Below are 24,009 nucleotides of genomic sequence, written 5' to 3'. Positions count from 1 at the left end.
CAGTGCTCCCATGTCCATCTCCACAGGGCTGCCCTCAATCCCTTCATCCCCCAGCCTGTGTTGATACTGGGGGTTGCCCCAAGCCATGTACAGGAACTTGCACTTGGAAAGAAAGGGGCACCAGCTTGAAAATCCCACAGTGTAAAGGTCAGGATAAAATCACAGGAGCTGGCACCACTGGCACCTGCAGGAGTTGCGCAGCTCTTTTAAGACACAAATTCTCAGAACGGGCTTTTGAGGTGTGTCTTTTCCTCTCCAGAGGGTATTTGTGCAGGCCACCAGCTATGTAACAGGACAGTCAGGTTATGGAGGACACTGTAGAAACCTGTGGTGTTGGAGTGGTTTGGAGTCGGTCCATTTATTTATTAATCTATGAATAAAGAAGCTCTGTGTCTTGCCGTATTTACTTGAAATATCGCGTGGCTGTTTTGGCATCTGTCTTGATGCCATGTTTCATGATTTTCCACCTGGCATAGGAAACCTGGCACAAGTTAGGTGAGTACATATCCACCACTTAGATTCCAAGTTTCACTGCTTTAATTGCTTCCTAGTAAATAACCAGAAACCTTTTCAAAACAAGCATAGCTTGCATTTGTTTCTATTTGATTAGAAAACCAGAAGCAAAACTAGCAAATCCTGGAACAAATGACAGCGTTTTGTGCTAAATAATTTTTTCCAGTGGCATTGTAAAAATCTGACAATGAAGTTAGGCAGGCTGTTGCAGTCTGCCTACCTACAAGCCAGCACTGCACCACTGGGGCAAGCAGGATCGTGGCCGTTGTGGAGACAGGGCTTGCGGAGGGAGACACTGCATGTGGGAGGAAGGCTGGCACTCACACTCCCCCTAGACCCAAGTGGAAATGAACTTGTGGCAAGAGACTAAGCAAGAAGGTAGAGGGGCGGGCAGCAGACACAATTTGACGGTATCACCCCTGTTTTACAATATATAGTAAATGTCCTTGGTTTGCCTCGTCAAGAGCTCTTCCCCACAAAGCCTTGGGGGTGGATACGCACACGTGAGGGAGCTGTGGCATGAGGAACAGCTCAGTTTGAATGAAGGCAGCAGCATGGCTCTCCCAAACCAGGCACTTCCCAACTGCAACCTAAGGGTTTGGTGCTCCCCTGCAGACCAGTCATGCAATAACCATGAAGTTTGCTCTTTTAGCCACACTTACCCCCCAGAGGTATTTAGGTCACATTTAGGTCCAGCAGCATTTAGGTCACAGAGCCAGAGAGGGGCTGGGGCACCATGCAGTGGCTGAAGCGGCATCTGCTCAGAGAAGCCTCAGCAACCTCACACTAACACCATCCAATAACTTGAGGATGGGCTTGCACCTTTACACGTTAGCTAGGAAAAATGTAGGGCATCTATTTACACTTAGCTCAAGTTATAGCCTTTATAGTGTAAGAATATACTCTAAACTGAGGAAAGATTTGTCTCAAAATAATAATTACAAAAAGCATGAACCAGTCTCAGTTTATACCATTTATAAACATTATAAAGAATGACTACTTTTTGAGGTAGGTTAGTCATGTGGAGCCATTGAAGCATCACTTTTGCTGACTGCAATGAAACCATTCATGGAAGGTCACCGGAATTGTTTTCTTGAAGGGTAGGTTAATAACCGGTAACACCACCCAGAAGAGAAGACAAAAATCTCGCTGTGAATTTTGTGACTGGCTGGATCCAATAATCTCAATGCTATACAAAATTTAATGTTGGCAAAGATGCGACTGCTTTTTAATTGAGTGTGCTAATGTAATATGCTGGGTTTGTGTTAGTGCAAAAGCATATATTTTTCTGCATATTTGAACATAAGTATGTGTTGTGTGCATATGCATGTATATATATGTACCAGCTTATATGCCTGAATTTTAAAATCCTCCCTGTCCTAAGAGATAGGCTTACTTTCCTAATGGCTATCATGCATATTAGTGAAAACCTACCATTTTACGCTTGGGTGCCTGAATTTAAGCACTTACAGCCAGGTTTTTCAAGGCATTTAGTTACTTAAACCTAGAGATGGATTTCTTATGGGATCATCTACTTTCGCTAGTGAGATAGGCACCCGCTGGGAGCTTGTTGCAACTCTGCATGGCTAAGTACCTCTCAGTATTTGATTCCTATCTACACGCTGAATCATAGAATCATAGAATAGTTTGGGTTGGAAGGGATCTTAAAGTTCATCTAGTTCCAACCCCCCTGCCATGGGCAGGGAACTAGATGTATGTAGTTTTCTCAGTCCTCTTTAAATGTAGCTATTAGAATCATAGAATCATTTATATTGGAAAAGACCTTTTAAGGTCATTGAGTCCAGCCATTAACCTAGTGCCGCCAAGTCTGCCACTAAACCATGTTCATAAGTGCCACATCTACATGTCTTTTAAATACCTCCAGGGGTGGTGACTCAGCCACTTCCCTGAGCAGCCTGTTCCAATGCTTAACAACACTTTTGGTGAAGAAATTTTTCCTAAAACCCAATGTAAACCTCCGGTGGTGCAACTTGAGGCCATTTCCTCTTGTCCTGTCACTTGTTACTTAGGAAAAGAGACCCAACACTCACCTCACTACAACCTCCTTCCAGGTGGTTGTAGAGAGCAGTAAGGTCTCTCCTGGGAGGCCCTTTCTCCAGGCTACAGTTCCCTCAGCCACTCCTCAGTTTTGAAAACAATAGCTCTGAGAAATTTATCATTTGAAGGCTGCAAACTAGGCTTGCAGTCTTCCTTCCAAAATTCAAGGGATGTTACCCCTTTTCAATTAATCACAGTGGGGAAACCCCCTCCTAACATATGTATTCTCATTTCCTTAGTTACATTTCTTCAGTCATCAGTACATATTTTTTTTGTCAGGGTTAAAAAGGGAACTTTGAATCTTTGTCAAAACTGATCTGCTAACAGAAATACTGCAGCTACCTATGATCCTCCAGCAAAAGCCAAGAAGAGAACACAGAGGCAAATGCTTCTAAAAGTGTTACTCAGCAAAAAAATGCATGTGCATATCCTATTTGAATGTTCAGAGATCTGGTGAAGACTAATATAGTTGAGGAGTCAGGCATTTTGTAAGGTGGTTACTCTGTGTCAAAAAGCGAAGGTATTTAGTCTCCCATTAAAAAACACAGAATAGCAACAACAAAAAAAAAAAAAAACCCAAACCAAAAACCAAAAAACCCAGCTCCTCCTCCAGCAAAACCTCTGCTTATCTGGAGCCCAAAAGGAATCTGCAGATGTATACCCCCTGCGTGAGAACAAAGTCTTCAGTCACTGGAATGCAATGCTATAAAAACAAATACTACAAAGCCTAGTAACAGGGGGATGTCTCACTTGCATATTTTTTTGTGACCGTCTTGGTTTGCAGAGAAGGGGGTCCCCAAAGCATGTGAGCCAGCAGGATCTCTTTGTACTAGGTCGCTCTCTGTTTGGCCAGATGTCTTCCCAACAGTGAGACAGAAAAACCAGAGCTCTTATTAAAATAAGGCAGGCAAAGGAATGGGAAAAAGCATGTGTCCAGCAAAATGAGGCACATTGTGTCCCATCTGATATTTATTAGATGTTGATCAAATCAGCAGTGAGAAATTCGCATCGTGTGGAAGTGACCCTGGGTCCCTGGGCTTGGAAGTTAGTGACAAATGTCTGGGAGCAGACCAACATTGAAAACATGTGTACAGGACACAGAGAGGAGTGTGCTGCCCTGGGAGCAACAATAACAAATGCAGAAGAGTTGACTTCAGCTGAGAACCCCTTTTTGCAGGTTTTACATATGTTCTATCAATGGAATGAGCATGTAGGGTCTTCCCCTGTACATTTACCCTACAGCTTTCTAAATGAGTGGTTACACATCTCCTGGAAGAGCATGGCATTTTATGTAAACCATGAAAGCAAGTAGTCGAGTGGATAAAACTGGGAAAGTTTTGTCAAGTCAAATCCCAGGCATGTGCTCCTTCAAGCCTTGACTCTCAGCTCTTGCGACAAACCTGTATGATTTTATGCCAACCTGCTGGGTTTTGTGTGATCATAATGAGCATTTGAAACCATCTCCCATCTGTTGTTGTGTAATGTTTTGAGTATCACATCTTTTCAGAGCAATCCTTCAATAAAAATAAAGGCCCTCACCCTGCAGACAAAATGTGTCTTCTGTATCAGAACAATCTTGTTTGGCCTTGGTCCTTGAACAGGGTAGTGAGGGAAGGGCAATTTGAAGCTGTGCTGCATTCTTGGAGAGGTCCTGAAGCCCTGATTACACTGTAATTCATCCCCGTACAGAGAGGATTGAATTCCTGGCTTTTACCTTTGCTCGTAGCCTGGTTTATTTAACTGCACAGAAAGACATCAGAATGAGCCTTCCAAATCTTTTCTTCAAGAAACCTTTATCTTTAGTAATTTCTATATGTTTTGTAAACTAAAAGGTCAGCTGTTACTAGCAGCAGAGTTAAGAACTATGTATTTGCAGTAAAGAGTAAATTTAGTAGCTCTGAAAGACTTTACTGAGTCTGTCTCTGTTAGAGCTCCCTGGCTTTTTACTCCATCCCTGGACCCGGGACATGTTATATGAGGGTAGCAGGGGTTCGGTGGCAGCCAGGTGCAATTTTAAGCTGACAGACAGAAAGCACCAGCAGGCAATGCAATACACAGTTCCAGCCTAGCTTAGTTAATGGAGTCACTCTAGCCTGTATGGTCTCTTTAGTACACTGTGTTTATGTTATTGATACCAATAGTGGTGGGCTGTTAAAGGATGGAAAGGTCTGGCTTTTGTTGGGGTGCTATTCTGATGTCAGTTTGAAAAGTAAAAGTTCCAAAAAGCCAAAGCACTGTTTTATTGAACCAGCGATAGCAAGGACTGAGAGAAGTGAAACAAGATCCTTACGAAGCACTGGAACATAGGTGTTGCTAGATGCCAGACTGCAATATATCCAGTGACATCAGCACAGTTTCAGCTCATTATGCTACACAGGAAGCTGGAGTACAGTGATGGAAAGCAGATCATGTAATAAAATAAGTAATCTTAATATGAGACTGTAATCAAATGAAACTTTTCTCTGTGCAGTTGCTGTCAAAGGTTTTGGTTTTATTTCTGCCTTTCTCTGTGCTTTGTACCTCTGCAGTCTATCAGTCTTCCCAGTTACGGATCTGGTCCTGCTTCCATTAACATCAATATAGGGAGGATCAAGCTTTCTGTTAACTGTGTATTTAGAAGGTGAATGTGATGTGCTTTTTGCCCCAAGCGTCTCATGCTTTTTGATATGTGGGATGTTCAGAGACTTACAGGATTGGAATCTGAATTTAAAATCCTTCAGAGGAGGAACCTTGCATTCAGCGCACAGGGGCTCAATGTACCCATTAGTATACCAGCTAAGAGCAGCAAAATGGTGCTCCAGATACCATGAGTTCCCGCTGTGAAATAATTTCAGTCTCTGAATACCTACTGCAAACCTTTAGAAAACTGCACTCTCCCTTTCTGGCTTGCTCAGCAAACAGAGCTTCCCCACTAGCGAACTCCTTGAGACTGTCAACCAAACAAAGAAAAACAGCCCACACATCAGGACCCATAAGCAAACTTGGCTATGGAATTCTGGACACTTGCATCTTTTCTTTAGTGGTGCAGGAGTTTTCAGCCTTCCAAATCCAGGCCATCAGTAAGTGGGCTATGCAACTGCCTGTCTGTGCCAGCTCCCTTCCTTCCCACCTACTCAGGCAGGAGAGAAGCCTTTCCCCTTTGGAGTTTCTGTTCCTGGGTTTATGCTTACAAGTCTTTGTCTCATTTTCCCCTAATGTTCCTGAAAAAATAACCATATGTTCCCAACTAATCTTATGCTTAAATGCCAAAGAACCCAAATCTATGACATCTCTTTCACCACATGACAACAGAAGGTGATGTCATAGCTGAAAAGTTTAGAAAAAACATGTAAGACGTAAGGTGGAAAGTGGGCTGACCTGTGAGAGATGCGTTTCTGCCTTAGCCACAGCTACTGTATGTGCAGAGGGAATTGAGGAAAATGCCTTGTCAAATAAACTTTGTATAAATCCTCTTCCTGAGTTGTTCCAATATGGTAATCCCTGCTTCAAGTACCATGAGCTTAGGGAAGTCACTGGAAAATACTGTTATTTGTGAGAGAAGTACAGTCGACTTAACTTGGTATGTCCATCATCCATCCTCTGTGAACCCAGGACAAGTGGCCCGTGTTTTTCTCTGAAAAAATGGAAAATAAAAAACTACTCTGAAGAAGGTCGTGAGTTGGGAAAAGTAAAATCAGCTGTGGGTTAGGCCTCAGGGGAAATACAAGCTACTCGTAAAAAGCTACGGAACAAGTTTTGATTAGTTAAGTAATCTGGTACCTAGAATTTATTAGAGCTTAAAGGTTTCCTGTGGGACTCCCCTAATAGTATACAAATAGTGTAAATTATCAAAGAAATGTGTTTTCTGACATACACAGAAAGCTACATTAATCCTGGCCTGCTTAACGTATATCAGAAGGAGGGATAAATCCCTCCCATTCATCCCAGTGCGGTGGTCCAGTTTTCATTTTTTTACACGCTTCTGTTTCTGATTAATTTCTTGGTAATTTAATCAATGCTTCCAACACTTTCAAGCTGTTCCTGAGGAGCACGTAGGGAGAAGAGGAATATTGGCTTCCCCAATAGACTCAAAGATACCAAACCATTCTGCAGAAAGCTCAAATATAAAATAGTAAAGGCCTGTTTTCTCTCATCAACTTGCGGACCTTTCTTCTTAAACTTGTTCACAAGGGAAAATTCACCAGCATTTTTCTGTTGGTATAGATGTACCGCTAGCTTTACCAGTATAGCACCCCTTCTTTTCTGTGGAAATAGTATTCTCCAACCCCTCCCCGACTCAAATAAGAAAAAAGGTCTCTCTCATTATGGAAAGCAAGTGTTCACATGGTAATCATTTGTGGTAATGGTTACAAAGCAGGACCAGTACTCCTACCAGGTTTTCACAATGCTATTTTATTTCTGTAATTTCCTCCTGCCAGAGCATTTGCTGTCTTCTGTTGCCCCTATAGGGAGACTGGCTGCTAAGAAGGAGCTGCTGCGGTGTGATGCCTGACAGAGGAGGTGCTAATAAACATTTGACTTCCAAAGCTCACCATAGTCTTGTTAGCATAATCAGAAAATAGTCCTGTCTCTCAGGAAAGCCGCAGGTTTTCCAGTGAAGCAGAACCTGCTTCTCTTCCACACACTAAAATCCCAAAGTGATTGTATCACTAAGCTGATGCTTTAACGGCTGTGGAGGCTCTCCTGGTAGAATTGGCAGATAGGCACCCATATATCATCTGCTTACATAAATAATTTGTTCTTTAGAAAATGGAGGAGAGGAAATGGGGAGATAAAATCAGCAATGTGTTCTTTGCCATTGTTTTACAAATCTGTAAATCTTCTTTTGCAGGTATTCAGGAGGGGACTCAATGTACCAAATGTAAAAATAACTGGGCACTGAAGTTTTCCATCATCTTATTATATATTTTATGTGCCCTGTTAACAATCACAGTAGCCATTCTGGGATACAAAGGTATGTATGTGTCAAGCCCAACATTTCACTTTCAGCCAGGCATCCAAGCGCATTTCCTCATACTAGATAGATAGGCAATTTATCACATTTCACTTTCAATATCAATACCTTGGCAATGCTGGCTTTTTGTACGCACATAACAACAAACTGCAACCATTGGTTTTCACTTTCTAACAATTAAGTTTTGAAACTAGATTAGACATTTGAAAGAAAAGAAAGAAGTTAGAACAAACTGATCATTCTTCTACCATGAAGGAGTACTAACTGGAAGACTCAAAGCTCTGTAACATGTGCTATACCTTGCACACCTTTCCAGAATGTCCTTCTTAATGGGAGAGCCAGGAAGCCAGCAATAGTCTTACTAATATAATACTTATCGCAGGAACAAAGTGCAGGATCAATATTACTTTGGACTACCTGGAAAAAAGATTGAACCAGGGGGTGCCAACGTATTATCTAGAATTATTTTGATGAACAAAGTTGCTTAGACACTTTTGACAGTAATTTCAAAGATTCTGGTAGTTGGGCAACCCAGTAATGGAGAAAATTTCTTTTGTGCAAGTCATGGGCACATTGGAAAGCACAGCCTAAAATCCCCATACATCCTCAGCACCAATTAACTGTGGTCACTTAGGCATTCTTATGAATGTTTTAAGGTAAATGCCTGCTTGTTGTGCAGTCACAGCTATAGTAAGTTAAATAAGACGTGAGTTTCTGGTAAGAAAAAGAAAGTGAATAACATCATTGTGAATATTATAACAGGACATCGCAGCATGTTGTGGAGAAAACCAAGCTAGCTTTAAACTAGCTGCTCAAGTATGGCTTTGAGAGTAGCATCAAAACCTCTCCAAGAAGCTGGGTAAATACTCATGTGATTAGCATGCAGTGCATCCTGTGGCGCCAACAGCTGCACTCGTAGCAGAGCTGACATCACCTCTGGTCCTTTGCCAGCGAAAGAAAAGGAAATTGTAGAAATAGAAAGGGATAAATACTTATTTAAGATGTTTTCTTACAGTTTTGAGTGGGAAGAAAATTAAAACTGCTTGGTTTACATGGAAGATTTAGCCAGGGAATTGAAAGAATATGAAGGACAGATAGAGACATATAGGTATTCCTTTTCCATGATAAAGCAGGTGGAATGTGGCAAATTAAAATCAAATGTAAAGAAATGCAATACATATGTAATTGGTCGGACATTCTCCTGAAGGATGTGTAACTGGTCTTTGCAAGGCAGATTTTGGTGAAAAAAACACTTTCCAGGATTCAAAAACTTTTTGTTGATCTATAAAGATAAGATCGTTTGGTTATGTGGACTAGGGGAGGACAAACTTAGGCCCTTTGCAGATATAAATCTGCAGAGATCTGCTTACAGCAGATGAAGATGGGATCCTTCCAGGCTGTAACCTGGCCACTAAATGCCTGGGATTTAGCGGAATTTTCCTCAAGAGAGTTTTATACAAGGCTGTCACTTCTGGGGCTCACCAGAAGACTCAGACCCCACTTGGCATCAGAAACAGTGTATCAGGTTGGGGGGACCATTGTTCTATGTCTTGCTTTGGCAAGTATTTGTTTATGTGTGTGTAGGAAACAATAGTAATAAGGAAACTGTCCAAGAGATCTCTTTGGGAGAGAGGGTTTCTCTTCCTCATTTCAATCCACAGTTTGCAAGCTTCTTTCTCCATGGGAGCCTCTAGCACCGTCTTTTCCCCAAGCTTTGCTCTTGAGGCCCCGTTTTTGCTACACTCATTTCTAAATCTCCTTCTTGTACTGAGTAGTCTTCAGTGCCTGACCAGGATCTAGTCTTTCTGTCATAGCAATATGAAGCCACATCTATCCAGGGCAAGGACAAAAGAATTTCCTCCCCCACAAAAAAAATGGGAAGAAGATTATGGGAAGGTAGATAATGCACATCTTGCTGACAGACCTTAAGACATCTTGGTGACCACGGCTCCACCACCCACTGACTTGGTGACTCCTCCACTTGAATGCCAAGGGGAAGAGGCATACACTAGAGTAAAGTTCTGTATAGTCCAGGGTATCCGTTTTGTAACACCAAGCAGCAAATAGTCGTATGTCAGGTATTAGTTTTGCTCTTTGTACCTGCAGCTTAAAAGCTTTGTCTCCACGGTGCCTAAGCTCTAATTTGTAAGGGAAACATGAGTAAGACAAGACCCCAGCTGACGGTCCATATTCAAAGGAATTATTGCAGTATTTTTTATCATTGGGAAGGAGCTGGACCTTAAAGGAGGAACAAAACTCAACATTTTATAGACCCCTTGAACTCTTCTCTCTACATCAGAGTTTGGCTTGTATTTTTGATTGCAACATGACACTAAAAGAAGGCATTCTGCTGGCATTGGGGATTCTTTCAGTCTCTTAGCTAAGTTTCCATTAGATTTGCCTCCCACACTTAGGTTTATAAAGCCCAAAACTACTTTTAAAACTTTCATTTCTTACATGGTATTTTGATATCCTTTGTGATTTAAAATATTAAAACTACTAATCAGTGGATTAAATATGGCAGGCAAAAAAATAACTCAATGGGAGGCAAAGTCAACATAGAACAAACCTCCAAACTGGTGGTAAAAATTGCATAGTATGTTGAAGAAACCTGAAACCAAAACATGAATTAAACATCAAGGTCACGAAGGAATAGCAAGCCAGGTTTACTATTAGTTTGCTTTGAGAAAACATGAAATTATTGTTAAAGACATTTATAAAGCAATCTGTAATTTTTTACACATACTTTCTTAAACTAAATGCAATATGCAAAGCTGTAGTTTTTCTGATACCAAGCAGTGTTGAATTATCCTATTGAAGGTGAATGCTTTTCCTGTGACTCACTCCAGTGAGGGAAGCATGTTCTCAGCTTGAATTTCTGGTAGTTCTCATTATCTGGTCAGTCCTTGTTTATAAGTTTCTTCACTAATGCCCACCATGACATTCATCTACTTCTTTTATCTGTCTCCCAGACAGAGTTTGCCTGCCATTGCCTAGGGCCAACATCTCCTGGTGAGATGGCACATTTTGTCCCTGCTTCTGAAATAGTGGCTGAGACGCAGACAGTCCTCACTGTTCCAGTCAGCAACTGCTTGAAAATTTGACCTCTTTTGGACTGTCATTACCACATTTTCCACAGTGACCTTGTCAGAAAGTGAGATGACAATATAGAGAGATCTGACCAAGCTGAGAATTAAGGTGAAGCTATCCCAGAAGCAAGCTTAAGGCAAAGACAGACTTTGCATTTTTGAGAGCAGCAGAGTGGCCTTCATAAGGGATATTACAGCTAATCTGCCTGTTTTGCCTTTGCCTTTTACTGGAGAAGATTGGAAGCGGCTGTTCAAGCCTGAGACACTCCCCAGAGGTTGACTGCTGAGAGTGCTCCACATGCTCACCTACCGCTGAAGGCTCCATCTAGAGATGGTGGTGGGAGCTACTGCCAGGGAAGGAAAGGCGTTCACAGTAACAGGACATCCATCTATATAACCCATTTTGACCTCAAGAGCAGCAAAAACTACTTTGGCCACAGCTCTCTACTTATTCTTCCTAGAGTTCATCCTTTCCACTTGCGGGGCAGTAGCAAGAAAGTAAATAAGCTACAGATAGCTTGTGGAAGGAGTTTGGGCAGGACATCAAGTCCCCCAGGCCCACAGTTTGTTTGACTGTGGAGGCTGAGATCCTGCCCTTGTATAAAGCAAATGTATGTGTTGATTTGTCTATGAGATGACAAAGTTCAATTTAACCTGCATCGCTGGGAATCCTTAAGCTAACCCTGTATTCACGTTTGCAAAGACCTTTACTGTTTCTGCTGCTGGATCTGGGTGGTTTGAACTTGACTCTGGTTCTCTCTCCTCTACACTTCACACACAACAGGACTGACTTGCCCTCTGAGGGGAAACAATTAAAATAAAGGAGATAGCTTGCCTGATATAGCTAATTCTGCACTTCACATCAGTTAATCTGGGTAAGTCGTTGCCAGTTTAGTGTCAAATAGCCAAAAGTATATACCTTCTATATTTGAAAGCAGACTTCTCTTTCCAGCTTCTCTAAAACAGCATCTTCCAGCTAAGTGTTTGGCTTCCAGTTACGCACTGAAATGAAAAACTGTTACTCTCTGTAGGAGACAAGCTGCTGGGGACTGAAAGACCTTTTAACAGTGCTCATTAGTGATCTTTCAGACACAGTCCAGGCACAGTCTTCCCCACATATCATGGCCAATTGTCAATAATACCATTAAGGCTTCTGATTAAAGTCCTGCTTCAATAAGTTTTTGGGGTGTTCCACATAAAGAATGTCCATAGCTACTGTCCAGCTTTGGTCTTTTTATTGTGGGGTGGTGTTTTTTTGTTTTTTTTTTTTTACTTTTGGCAATGAAAATATCATACACTGTGTATCTTTAATTCCACGCAATCTCATCTAACTGCCAGTACAGGCTACTACGTATTGATAGGATTTCTACTGTTTTCATTTGCTTTGGGCTTTTCAGGGGAATATTTGAGCCCAAGTTTCCAGTGTTAGATTTCATTCAACCATGAAAATACTCTTGTTGTTATAGGACAGTATAAAATCTCAGTTTTACAAAATTCAGATCTGAAGTACAAACTGGCATTCATTTGAGCAGCAAAAGGAAGAAACTACATTTTCCTTTCATTATTGATAATATATATTAATTTGCCAACTCCAAGTGTATTTGTATGACTGGAGAAAACAGGTGAATATTACACTAAATCTGAATTAACAAGACCCATAGGTGATGTGACATTGCCAGTCAAGGCAAATGTCCAGCACTAACACTTGAAGTGGGCCTGCTTTTTAAATCCAGATGCTTTCACAAGGTCCTCTCTAAGTGCCCAGAGTGAGCCAAGTCCTTCACAGTGACCATCCAGAAACAAATCAGACCACAGACTGAACAAGGAGCTACCTAGAGCTAGCCAGAAGGAAAAGCCAGGTATGGCCCCCACACTCACTGCATGTGATGTGTAGGTGTATACATTCATCAGTGGAGTGTCAAAAGTAACTTTTGTTACTTTTGTAACTTTTGTTACTTGCAGTAACAGACTGCAAATGTTACAAAAAAAGGACCTTTGCTGGTCTGGGCTCCAGCCTGGAAGACAGTTGGGCAGGACAAACAGAGTCAACTCTGGATTCATTTAGGAAAAATGGCATACAGCATTCTGACAAGTAATGTTAATGAGCAGAAGAACCAGTGAAAAATTAGTACTATACTGGGGGGAGAAATGCTTTCTAAAGCAGAAGGTATTGGGCAATGGTTACCCTGAAAAAGCAAAGCTATTATTGTAGCCTGGATCTGCTGTTGAGCAAGCAGTTTGCCATCATCTGAAATACAGAAAGCCATACTCTGACTCCATCTGTGCACACACAGTAAAGTCCCTGTTTTGCTGGCTTGTTAGCAGTATAGAAAGGAGCAGACAGGTAATTCACCAAAGGGTGTCTGGTCTCTCTGAAAACCTTGAGACTTTTTCCCTGTTGTAGCTCCATTCACCTCAGTGCAGCTGCACCAGAGATAATCTTGGTCTGCTTTTTCTCCTGTTGGTTTTTAGGAAGCAATAGAGGCCTGCTGTGCAGCTGTGGCACCCAGAGTCAGAAAAACAAGGGCAAAAGTTAATAAAAAAGGAGCACTTGGTGGACTACACTTCAAAGGTCTGGGATTCCTGTAGTTGCTCATGAGCAGCAAAAGATCCCCTGAATTTCCGCTTCTAGTAAAAACCCAAATCTTTACATAGCAACAACTTCTATGAGGCTATTTCCTAGCTGCAGATTATCTCACAGACAGAAAGAGTAGCAGTCTCAAGACAGGGGAAGCACCTTGTTTCTTCTGTTTGAAAGCAGAATCTGGCACAATAAGTTGTGTAGCCTCTCTTACAGTTTGTTCAGATCCATTCTGTTCCCAGTGTAGCAAAAGGGCTAAACAATCTCGTGATGAAAAGAACTTTCTGCCCCTGGCTGTGGCTTGAATGCAAAAGCCTATTAGACAAGGTTTGGTATGGAACTTGGAGGCTGCCTCTAACTTTGCAAACATTTCATTTTTTGACACTGGAAACCACCTCAGGTACTTTATTTATTGCTCTGCTTTTTCTGTCTCCGTATTGCATCAAACAATCAGATCGTCTCAGTGACAAGAAAACTACCCAGACATCACAACATACAGACCACATCAGCCATAAATCTGACCTTGCTAAATGACCATTCTTTCAATGTTAATGAGGCAGAATGGTTTCAGGACTGTTTTGAGTGATCTGAACCATTATCAAGCTGTTTAAAAGTCGATCCTCAAAACATCTAGTAATTATATCTTCAAACTGCTATCTCAGCCCAAAGTTTGCTGTCCAGGTGGCAATTGCTAATGATCAAAAGGCACATGAAAAAGAAGTGTTCTTTTTAAGGATAAGTGACTCATAGCAAAATAAGGGGAAGTCTTCTCTCATGCCTCTGAGCATTTAGCAATCAGTCTGCCTTTGCCACACAGCACTGTGCTTGGAGCATGGAAATACTGTTAAAAGGACTTGGTTCATGAGGAAAACCCACAGAGAGGGGTTTCCTTATTCAGGTGAGAGATTCCTCATGAGCAAAGAAATGTTTGTCGACTGTTGGCAGACTGAAGAACCGGAAGAATGCTGGGTCCCACCAGCAGATAAGAGCTCATCCTTCCAACATTCCACAGAGCAACAGCAGAGTGCAGTGGCAAATGAAGCAATTTTAAGGTGGTTTCTTTTTTTGATGGCAATGGTGCTGGTTTTGTTTGCTTTCTTGTTTACTAGACTTTTTTCATAATTTCACTTTTCTTCTTACCATAACATACTGTTCTCTTTCCCCTAGTTGTAGAAAAAATGGACAACGTGACAGGTGGTCTGGAAACATCCCACAGAAGATATACAGAAAAGCTTACAGAGGTGGAGAGTGATCTGAAGAAACTAGGTAATCTACACACAAGCAAAGCCCCTTTGTATTATGGCTTTGGAGTGTTCTACTGGCAGATAGTAGCAGGAAATTTGTCTGAAAAATCTGTGGCTGTGACAAGGTACAGCATTTCTATTCCAGTTTTTCAAGTACTTGGGAAAGCTCTTAAAAATAGTTAAGATCATCTCTACTCAGGTCAGCATTTTAAGCATACTTCAATATTTACGGTTCCCACTGAAGTCACTCTGAAATCATTTATACTAAAACAGACACTTAAAGGTTGTCTTCACGAATAGTCTTCTCTGAGGTAGAGATGTAAAACATAGCAGAAGCTGTTGCACAGCACAAGAGGTTCTACATAAAATGGTATCTTGTCACCCAGTCATCTTGATGCTGTTTTAGCAATTAAGATTCAAAACTGAAGGCCATCTGAAGGGGCTCACAAACAATCAGATGTTCAAAACTCATGTCTGAGGCAAGTTGATTCCTTCCATAAAATGTTTCCTAATCATCTGAGGGAATACAGGACACAAGGTTGTTACGAGTTCGGGTCTCCCAAGTGCTATCACAGGTTTCAATTTGCAGGAAGATGGACAAAAATCATAGATAAGGATTCTACTCACTATGTGTACATTTTTACCTTTCTTCCTTGTCTGCAAAGGAAACAGCCTTTATTTCCAATTTATGTATGCATAGACATATTTTATAGAATTTGTATTTTTATATATATTAATATACACATACATGCATGTGCTTCTTGAAATAAGTGGTTTGGCTTCATAAAACATATATTGAGATGTGTAATTCTAGGAAAAATTGCTTGCAGCTTGATCATAATTTTTTACAACTTTTTCCCCTCAAAAAATAGCTGGATTCTGAAGTAATTGCGCACTGCATTTAGTTCAAAGACAGGGTAATTCAGTAGCATGTACTTTTACTGGTACATGTACAGAAGTAAATGTTACACCTTAAAGTGCATGCAACCTTTTGGGTTGTATTTGGGTTATTATATTATGCTGATTAAATTTTCACAAATTGGAGCACCTTTGATTCATTCACACCCACACATTTTTACATGCTGCTGGACGGATGGCCAGTGAGATGCTCAGGACCATCAGTTCCCATTTAAGTGGACTTGCCATGGAGGAGGTTAAGAAAGTTATGAGGCAATGTGTGGGAAGCGTAAAGGTAAGAGAACTGCTGTAGGACCAGAAAGAAAACAATCTGTGAGGAATGAAAGACAGGCTTTCAGAGATTAGCTGTATGTGGACTGGCAGTTGTCAGAGCTGGGTAAGAACACAATAGAGTTTGAGCTATAACCAAGAGGTAAACATACGAGTCAGAACTGAGAAGATACTGGAGTGAGGTAAGTGGCGGTGAGAGGAACTGTGCTTGGGAAGATGTCCATCCCTGAAAGAGTCCATAAACACTTTCAGACTGAAGTCTCACAAGCCACCATTTGATGTTCGCCATCATGACTCATTCAGACACACCAGAAGAAACCTCCATACATAGCTGTATTCACTGTAGTTTATGAAAAGCATCCTGCTCTCTCTTGGAGTCATCGGAAATGATGGACTTCAGACTGCATAATTCATAAATTTAGCTACACTTAGATGAGGACAAAAATATATGGGCTATGTGTAGGAGAGGGAAGTGACTGAGATCAAGAAGGGGAATCTTCCCTGAAAGCGAGTGTTGACTGCTTATTTCCTTGGTTTCTATGTCCTGGCTGATGACTGTGCAGCCTCAAAAGCTTAATCATACACAGACAAGCTTCCAGAAGTATTCTGTGGGGCAGTATATGCAAGAGCAGAGATGCTCATTGTTAGAAGAATGAAGGCAGTGGGTTGATTGGCACTTGATGGTATGCAGCTGTGGCCTTGCCTCAGCGGCAGTGGGTTGATTGACATGGATGATGTGCAGCTGTAGCTCGTTCTGCTAAGTGGTTAAATAGCCTTGAGGAGCGTGGGAGGGGGGGTTGGATGGAGGAGGAGTGGTGTGGTCTGGCTGCTGGAGGAAGGAGGTGCAGCACAGACAGTAGAATCTGAAGATGGTAAAAGCCTTGTTGCAGCCTACTAGTTTGTGCTGCAACAGCTCCTCAAAGATTAAAGGTTTTGCCTTTCTCAAACTCAGAACATGAGGAAACAATAACAGCAAAATAAATGTAATTAAAAGCAATTGTAATATAGCGGAGAGAAAACCAGAAATATATCATATCCTGTCATATCTGGAGTAGCCTGCTGGCAAAGCTTATGTCTCTAACCCAGATTGATTGAAAATAGGTATTAGAACTTTTTCAAAACTAAACTTTAAAAAACTGGAGCTATATGTACTAAATCATAATGAAGATATCCCACCTACTAGGAAAGCAGCAAGAAAGTATGAACAGCTAAAATTTACTTCTGAGCTTTCAGCAAAATCCAGTTGTAACTTCAAAACTTAAATTTACTGATACCTCTTTAATATTTTGGATTCTGTTTACCATCCAGTTTTTATTCAGAATATAGCACTACTTGACTGTGTATATTCATCCATTTCTAATGATAGTTTTTTCTGTATATGACAACAGAATCACCATTTTGTTGTTCTCAGCAGGACACAAGGTTATAATTGATTTCTCTTTGATTTTTTTTCTCAGTCTAGTAGCAGAATTTGCTTAGTAGTTTCTTTTTTCTGGAACAGATAGTATAGAAGTATATTGATAAAACATTTTGACAGTCTGACTGTACTTAAAATACGCTGTGCTTTTTTATACTGTGTTTTAAAAAACTTATCCTAAATACTTTCAATTTTTTTCTGTACAACAGATGACCAAGCTGGACAAAAAGCCATGAATACTAACACTGAACTCTCCAGCTTCAGATCTGACATTCTAGCTCTTCGTCAGCAGCTTCATGACATTGCAGAGAAAACTACCAGAAACAAAGATACACTGGAGAAGCTGCAAGAGTCTGAAAATGTATTAGATGATAGACAGAGCCAAATGAGAAGTGCCTTAGATAGTAACTCTTTCATGATCATCAGTGTCAATAAGACTCTTCAAGCATATACTGGCTATATCAACAATCTTCAACAAGACACAACTAATATCCAAACAAACTTGCAAAACCAAGTGCATTCTCATAATGTGGTCATCATGAACCTGAACAACTTAAACCTGACACAAATACAGCAAAGAAATCTTATCAGTGTCCTGCAGAAGTCAATGGAAGATACAAGCTTGGCTATTCTAAGAATCAAGAATGACTTTCAAAATCTGCAGCAGGTTGTCCTTCAAGCCCGGAAGGACACTGACTGGCTTAAGGAGAAAGTACAAAATTTACAGACTTTGGCCGCCAACAACTCAGCATTGGCAAAAGCTAACAATGATACACTTGAAGACATGAACAATCAGCTCAGCTCCTTCAGTGGACAAGTGGAAAACATCACCACAATTGCCCAAGCCAACGAACAAAATCTGAAGGATCTCCAGGAACAGCATAAAGAATATGAAAACAGAACTTCTGCCAAATTCAACCAGCTAGAAGAGAGGTTCCAGGTCTTCGAAACTGATATAGTCAATATCATTAGCAACATCAGCTACACTGCTCATCATCTACGGACACTGACTAGCAATCTCAATGAGGTCAGGACAACTTGTACAGACACCTTAAGTAAACATTCGGATGAGCTTATTTTTATGAACAGCACACTAGCCAATGTTCGCTTAGACTCTGCATCTCTCAAGATGCAACAGGATTTGATGAGGTCAAGGTTAGACGTTGAAGTTGCTAATTTGTCGGTAATCATGGAAGAAATGAAGCTGGTAGATTCCAAACATGGCCAGCTCATCAAGAACTTCACTATCCTACAAGGTATGCAGCTTCCATAATGATGCCTATAATAGTCTATTTTTAAAAATATATACATATATATATAATATGATATAATATAATATGATTAATATATAATATAATATGATATCATAGAATAGAATTAATGTAATATATTTAATTAATATATGTAATTTAATACATATATTAAATGCCAAATTCCTGCTTGCGTTACTTCTTTAGTTCTATGGAGGTTAGTGCATGCTGGTACAGAGTCCTGGGGTTTCCCGCTATCTAATCCTAAACTTTGGAAATGTAAACGTAGCTGGAATTTTCCTTACTAATTATCCTATGCCTTCTTTACATAGCTAGAATTGGGATATTATGAAAGAAGGTTCTGACTTAGCAAAATTTTATTCTGACTGACTGACTAGATCTGCTTTTGATTTAGTTTCTAAAATAAGCTGGTGAAGGTGTGGAACCTCAAGAAACCAATCCCTGCTAAAGAGGAAATGGCTAAAAAATATATGTTGGACTATTCCCAGAAAGGTCCACCCTTACTGAAAAACAAGTTGCTATTTCACTTTAAGCCAGTTGTTAGTCTGCCAGAAAACATCCCACTTTGCTTAATTTTTAATCCTGGGATACTATATTTTCTCCAGAAACAAACAGCATCAAGTTTAGGAAGTTTGTCCCAGCCAAGTATTATCCCAAATGAGAACACTCATATTTCCAACCTGATGTGAACCAGTTAGGTCTAAAACTCTAATCACAAATATAAATCCATTGCTCCAAATAAACTAAGGCTGAATTAGAGGCAAGATTACATGTCAGTTACATTGACCTTTCTCATTTCAACCAGGCCTAAATGACACCAGTTTAGGTATTTATCTCTGGAGGAGTTTAAATGATGTAGATTGGTAGAAGGGGTGGGGGTGCGTGGTATTGGCAAAGCATTTGCTCATCTGTGATCAAAAACCAGAATTATTTTGTTGTTTATTGCTGTCAAAATATTGCCATTTCCTATCATGGGTATTGTTCTCTTTCTTGTTATGGCCAGCCAGTTAGCAACTAGTACTTCTGTTCTTTTTCACAGTCAGCCTATTGCTCGCTAGCCATCATTTTGTCTCTTTTTTGACAATCCATTATTGACAGAGCAGCAAACAGGGTCATTGCAGGAGAGAGTCCAGTAGTCTAAGAGCAGAGGGATGTGGCTAGAAGGAAAAGGGAGCATAGCAGCGTAAGGGAATGGGAGCATCAACATGCAGGATCGGTGCATCAACAGTATGGAGTGTGTCTTGCAGGGACTGGCGCCTTGGCTTGTCACCTGGGACACGGTATCACTGTCCAGTTCACAGGACAAGGTGCATTGGATTATTTTCTTCTGTATCCTGTATTTCATGAAGACTGAGGAAAGAGCAATGGTGTATAACACCTGAGAGGAAAACGTACTTTTACACACACTGCTCAAAGTAGCTGTTAGCCCGGTTTTCACAGTGCTGAATATCCAGTGTTGCTGGTCTGAGATATATTAAACAGGACCCCACGTGGGCATTTTGTTTTGTGTTCTGTCCGTATTCCCACTTTGCATGCTTGCCTTGTTTCAGGCCCTCCTGGTCCAAGGGGACCTAAAGGTGACAGAGGCCCTCAAGGCCCTCTTGGCCCTGCTGGCCTAAAAGGACAAAAAGGAGAGAAAGGGGAGCCCGGACCACCAGGACCTGCAGGTGAGAAGGGCCCACCTGGGCCAGCTGGGCCACCAGGAGAAAAAGGAGGGAAAGGTTCAAGAGGATCGCCTGGCTCCAAAGGTCAGAGAGGTTCTCCTGGCAAGACGGGTCTGCCTGGACCAAGTGGAGACCCAGGGCCACCAGGTCCACAAGGCAAAGATGGTCCACCTGGGCTACAAGGCCCACCAGGATTTCAAGGCCTGCAAGGAACTGTGGGAGAGCCAGGGGTACCAGGACCTCGAGGACTACCTGGGCTACCCGGAGTCCCTGGGCTGCCTGGCCCAAAGGGCCCACCTGGCCCACCAGGGCCTCCAGGGCCGGGGATGCCGATGGCACTACAAAGTGAACCTACGTCGGTGCCGGAGGCTAATGGTAAGCTATCAACACACCGCATGCATCATTTACCGAGATACAAATGTATGTAGTGGAGGGTGCTCACCACTTAGTTACTGGTTCAGATAAACCTCTGCTACCTTAGACTAAATCTCTGTGATTTATCACAAAGAGCCCTGTTAAGTGAAGCCATACCTGTTGGTCTTCCTCCTGATGCCTGAAGCTGATTTAAGTTAATGTTTACAGCTAAAGAAAAGGCACCATTAGTATAATAAGTAATCCCCTTGACTACCCAGTTTAGCCTTGATATCACAGAGTCAGGATCCTAATAAGTAAATTCCTGAACTGTATGTAAATACTTTAGGTGGAAGCATGTATGGGATCATCCGCTTATTATTGGCCCTACGCAGAAAGGTATCACTGGCCTGTTGAGTTATCAGTAACTGGCTTAACACAAAAAATTCACATCACAGGTTGTTCTCCTCATTGGAAGAACTATACAGAAAAGTGCTACTACTTTTCAATTGAAAGAGAAATTTTTGAAGAGGCAAAGTTATTCTGTGAAGAGAAGGCATCACGCTTGGTCATCATAAACAACAAAGAGGAGCAGGTAATTACCTTGTCTTTCTGTTTTTCAAGGAGAGTGTTTAAAGTTATGTGACATGTAGAAGCCACAAAGCAAGTGGGAAGCTGAGAGCATCATGGTTTTGTCTAGTGAAGTAGACATAGTGTTTGATTCCAGTTAGCATGTTGTCACCCTCTGCCTGCACAGCAACTTCTCCATGTGCAGAAGGGCAGTGTGAGCAGAGCTGGTGCTGTCCCTGGAGGTGGTGGGCACAGAGCAGCCAGAAAGGCTGGTGAGAATTACAAGAGTTTAAAACCTTTAAAGAGTCCATTATGCCTTGAATACTGTCTAAAATGTGTTTTTTGCAGTGGTGAATTTAATTTAATTTTAATTTGTCCGATTTCATACATGCAGCCTAAGACTACTGCGACCCAAAAATATTTTTAATCTATACTTTTACTACTGCTCAATGCAATTATTCGGTGGCTACAGTAGCAGTGGGGATGTCAAGATACAGCTGCTTACTCTGGGGTCTTTTCAGTTTGTATCTATAAGACATTGGTTGTGACTTTATGTCACCCTAATTTTCATGCCTAGCTCGCTCTACCTACCTCACATGCAAACACTGTGATGGATTCTAGTGTGGATGAAAGGTCACAAGGCCAACTCCTGAAACATGTTGTCAGCTTAGAAAAATTTCTCTGGCCCTTCCTATTCTGATAACAAAGATGCTCATGAAACCAGAGTAGCTTATTGGCTCCAAAGATGGTTGTGTTTGTTATGGACTAAGATCTTTCCTCCACAGCAATGGATAAAAAGACAGATTTTGGGGAAAGGCAGCTTCTGGATTGGACTAACGGATTCAGAGAAGGAAAATGAATGGAGATGGCTGGATGGATCCTTACCAGTTTACACGTACGTAAATAAAAAACAATTATGTTTATTTTCTGCAGATGCTGACACTCTTGCTGACACTTCTAAAAGCAGCACCTAGAAATTATCCAATGGATCCAGGAGGTTGTAGGTGCCAATGAAATCATTTGTTACTGAGGGTGCTGTTGAACTGGTTTTTTCTCTTCTCCTTCTCTATGCACAAGGCTTTCTTTCCTTGCCAGGAAGAAAACTGAATGCTGAATGAAAGAATCGCATAACTGCACAGCACAGTGTTTCTTGCCAAAACATTTGCTCCTGACTTTTATTACAAAGTTGAGATGGAAAGCACAGACAGTTTTGCTGTCTTGGTTTGAACTTTCCTTATTTGCATTACAACTGGCTATAAATAGAGTGCTCGTTCTGATAAAAAATGACCAGCCATTAGATAAAGCCCAAATCTGAGTGGAAAACATTAAACATAAGGAAAATGCATGAAATGAGGGTGTCTACACTTTGGCCAGTTGAGAACTGAATTGGCAGCTTTCCAGGAATCCTGGGGCTACACCTAATTTGTCCTAAATGGAACAGATTGCAACCACCCAATTTTTTAATACTGAGGAGTGGACTAAAGAGTTTATAGAGCTGAGCATGCTGTACTCCAGAAAAACAGGCATCAGTCAGTCAGATGTTACGAAATGGTTATCTATGATCTCATTGGCGTTCATTTTGATGAGAAACATGGAAAAAGTCCATGGCATTTCAAATGAGCTGTAATATTTTTCCTGTTTTGTCCCTCCCTATTTTCATCTTTCTTTCTCTTTACGGCAGCACTGTGACTGATTCTCACTTCAGTCACTCCTTTCAATAGGTTTCCACTACACTGGTTTTAGGTGCCCTGTTGTAACCTCAGAGCTGTCAGTTACTGGTTTTCTAAGTATTTCATTACTTCTGGAAAGCTGTGTGTCCTCCAGGTGCCTTGTCAGATGTTCTCTGTCAGGCAGGCGAGTTTTTTAGCTGAGCATAGACTGTATCAGCCAGCAATCACAAGCTCCCTTCAATAACCTGTGTCTTCAGCAAAATGGAGCTTTGAAATCCTGAGGTTGGAAGCATTTCTTACTTGTTAAACAAAAACAGGATGAGGAAGCACTTGCTGCAAGCTTTTTACATGCTGTGTTAAGTTTCAGCATCAAAGCTAACGATCTCAAAAGATCGTTTTATATATATATACTCTTCATACTTTCCTTCTAAGTCCAAAAATTCACTTCCCATCCAAGCATGGGTCCATAAATCACACAAATCTTTGCAGTTCCTCCCAAGAGGCCTGCCTCAGTGCAGTCGGAGGGCTGAGCACCTTTGCGGTGGGCAGCGGCAGGGTGCTGCTACCTTGGCAGCACTTGTGAGCCTGTGGGCTCTTCTCAGTCCCATCTGCCGGCAGGAATGCAGTGTACAGGCTTTGCAGGTTTCGGGCAACGCACGTGGAGCATGGAGCACTCCCACTGTACGCGCATGTACATTCAGAAACTAAAAGTTCATTGGTCTAATTTTAGGTCTCTGAGTTTTGGCAGCCCAAGGCCGAATAGATTCCCTTCTCTGTAATACATCTGTTTTCCATTTTCAGCAAGTCATGTATTGTTTGTTTCAATGTGTATTTCCCGTTCAGAACAGATCTCATGATGTTTTTGTTAATTTCTTGTGGTGAAAAGCTGTCACGTGTGCTGTGTTGTGCAATCATATCTCTTGCTTTTTGGTTGAAAGAAACTGGAAAACCGGGCAACCTGATAACTGGAGTCATGGGCATGGGCCAGGGGAAGATTGCGCTGGGCTGATCTATGCTGGGCTCTGGAATGACTTCTACTGTGAAGATGTTAACAATTTCATTTGTGAAAAAGACATGGACAAAGGTAAGCAATGTGTTTGGTTTGATTATTTCACCCTACCCATAATAAATAATCCACAGCTAGAGGGGAGGACATCCAGGCTAGGTGATATGGCAGTGCCTTTTTGAGGAAGAGGGGGAATCATGCAGAGCCCTTCTACCCAGACCCAGCCCAATATGCGCTTTTCTAATACTCTGCACGATACAGATGCAGGTTTACTGCACTCAGAAAGAGCAGCCTCTTAGCTGGCTGTAGTCGTGGCATGCTCTGCATCTTGACCACCTCCTGTAGACTTTAAACATGCCTAAAATTTCAGGCATGATTTGGTATGTGCTCCATGCCCTGGCCACACTGGAAGCTATTTTTATAGACTCAGTGG

The 24,009-nt window shown here is 41.4% G+C and overlaps 1 protein-coding gene across 1 annotated transcript in view; it reads left to right on the top strand.

The window, feature by feature from the left end:
• Nucleotides 1-24,009, top strand: part of COLEC12 (collectin subfamily member 12) — a 102,125-nt gene that overhangs the window by 73,718 nt on the left and 4,398 nt on the right. Inside the window, exons 3-9 of the mRNA XM_055799703.1 lie at nucleotides 7,403-7,525; nucleotides 14,363-14,461; nucleotides 17,254-18,300; nucleotides 19,866-20,354; nucleotides 20,789-20,925; nucleotides 21,686-21,795; nucleotides 23,509-23,654. Of these exons, the coding sequence (XP_055655678.1) occupies nucleotides 7,403-7,525; nucleotides 14,363-14,461; nucleotides 17,254-18,300; nucleotides 19,866-20,354; nucleotides 20,789-20,925; nucleotides 21,686-21,795; nucleotides 23,509-23,654 (2,151 nt within the window). The remainder of the gene's footprint in view (nucleotides 1-7,402; nucleotides 7,526-14,362; nucleotides 14,462-17,253; nucleotides 18,301-19,865; nucleotides 20,355-20,788; nucleotides 20,926-21,685; nucleotides 21,796-23,508; nucleotides 23,655-24,009) is intronic.

This window comes from Falco peregrinus, chromosome 3 (assembly GCF_023634155.1).
Source record: "Falco peregrinus isolate bFalPer1 chromosome 3, bFalPer1.pri, whole genome shotgun sequence".
Classification (NCBI taxonomy): domain Eukaryota; kingdom Metazoa; phylum Chordata; class Aves; order Falconiformes; family Falconidae; genus Falco; species Falco peregrinus.
Note: the sequence above shows the minus strand (reverse complement) of the source record. Positions and strands in the feature narration are given on the sequence as shown.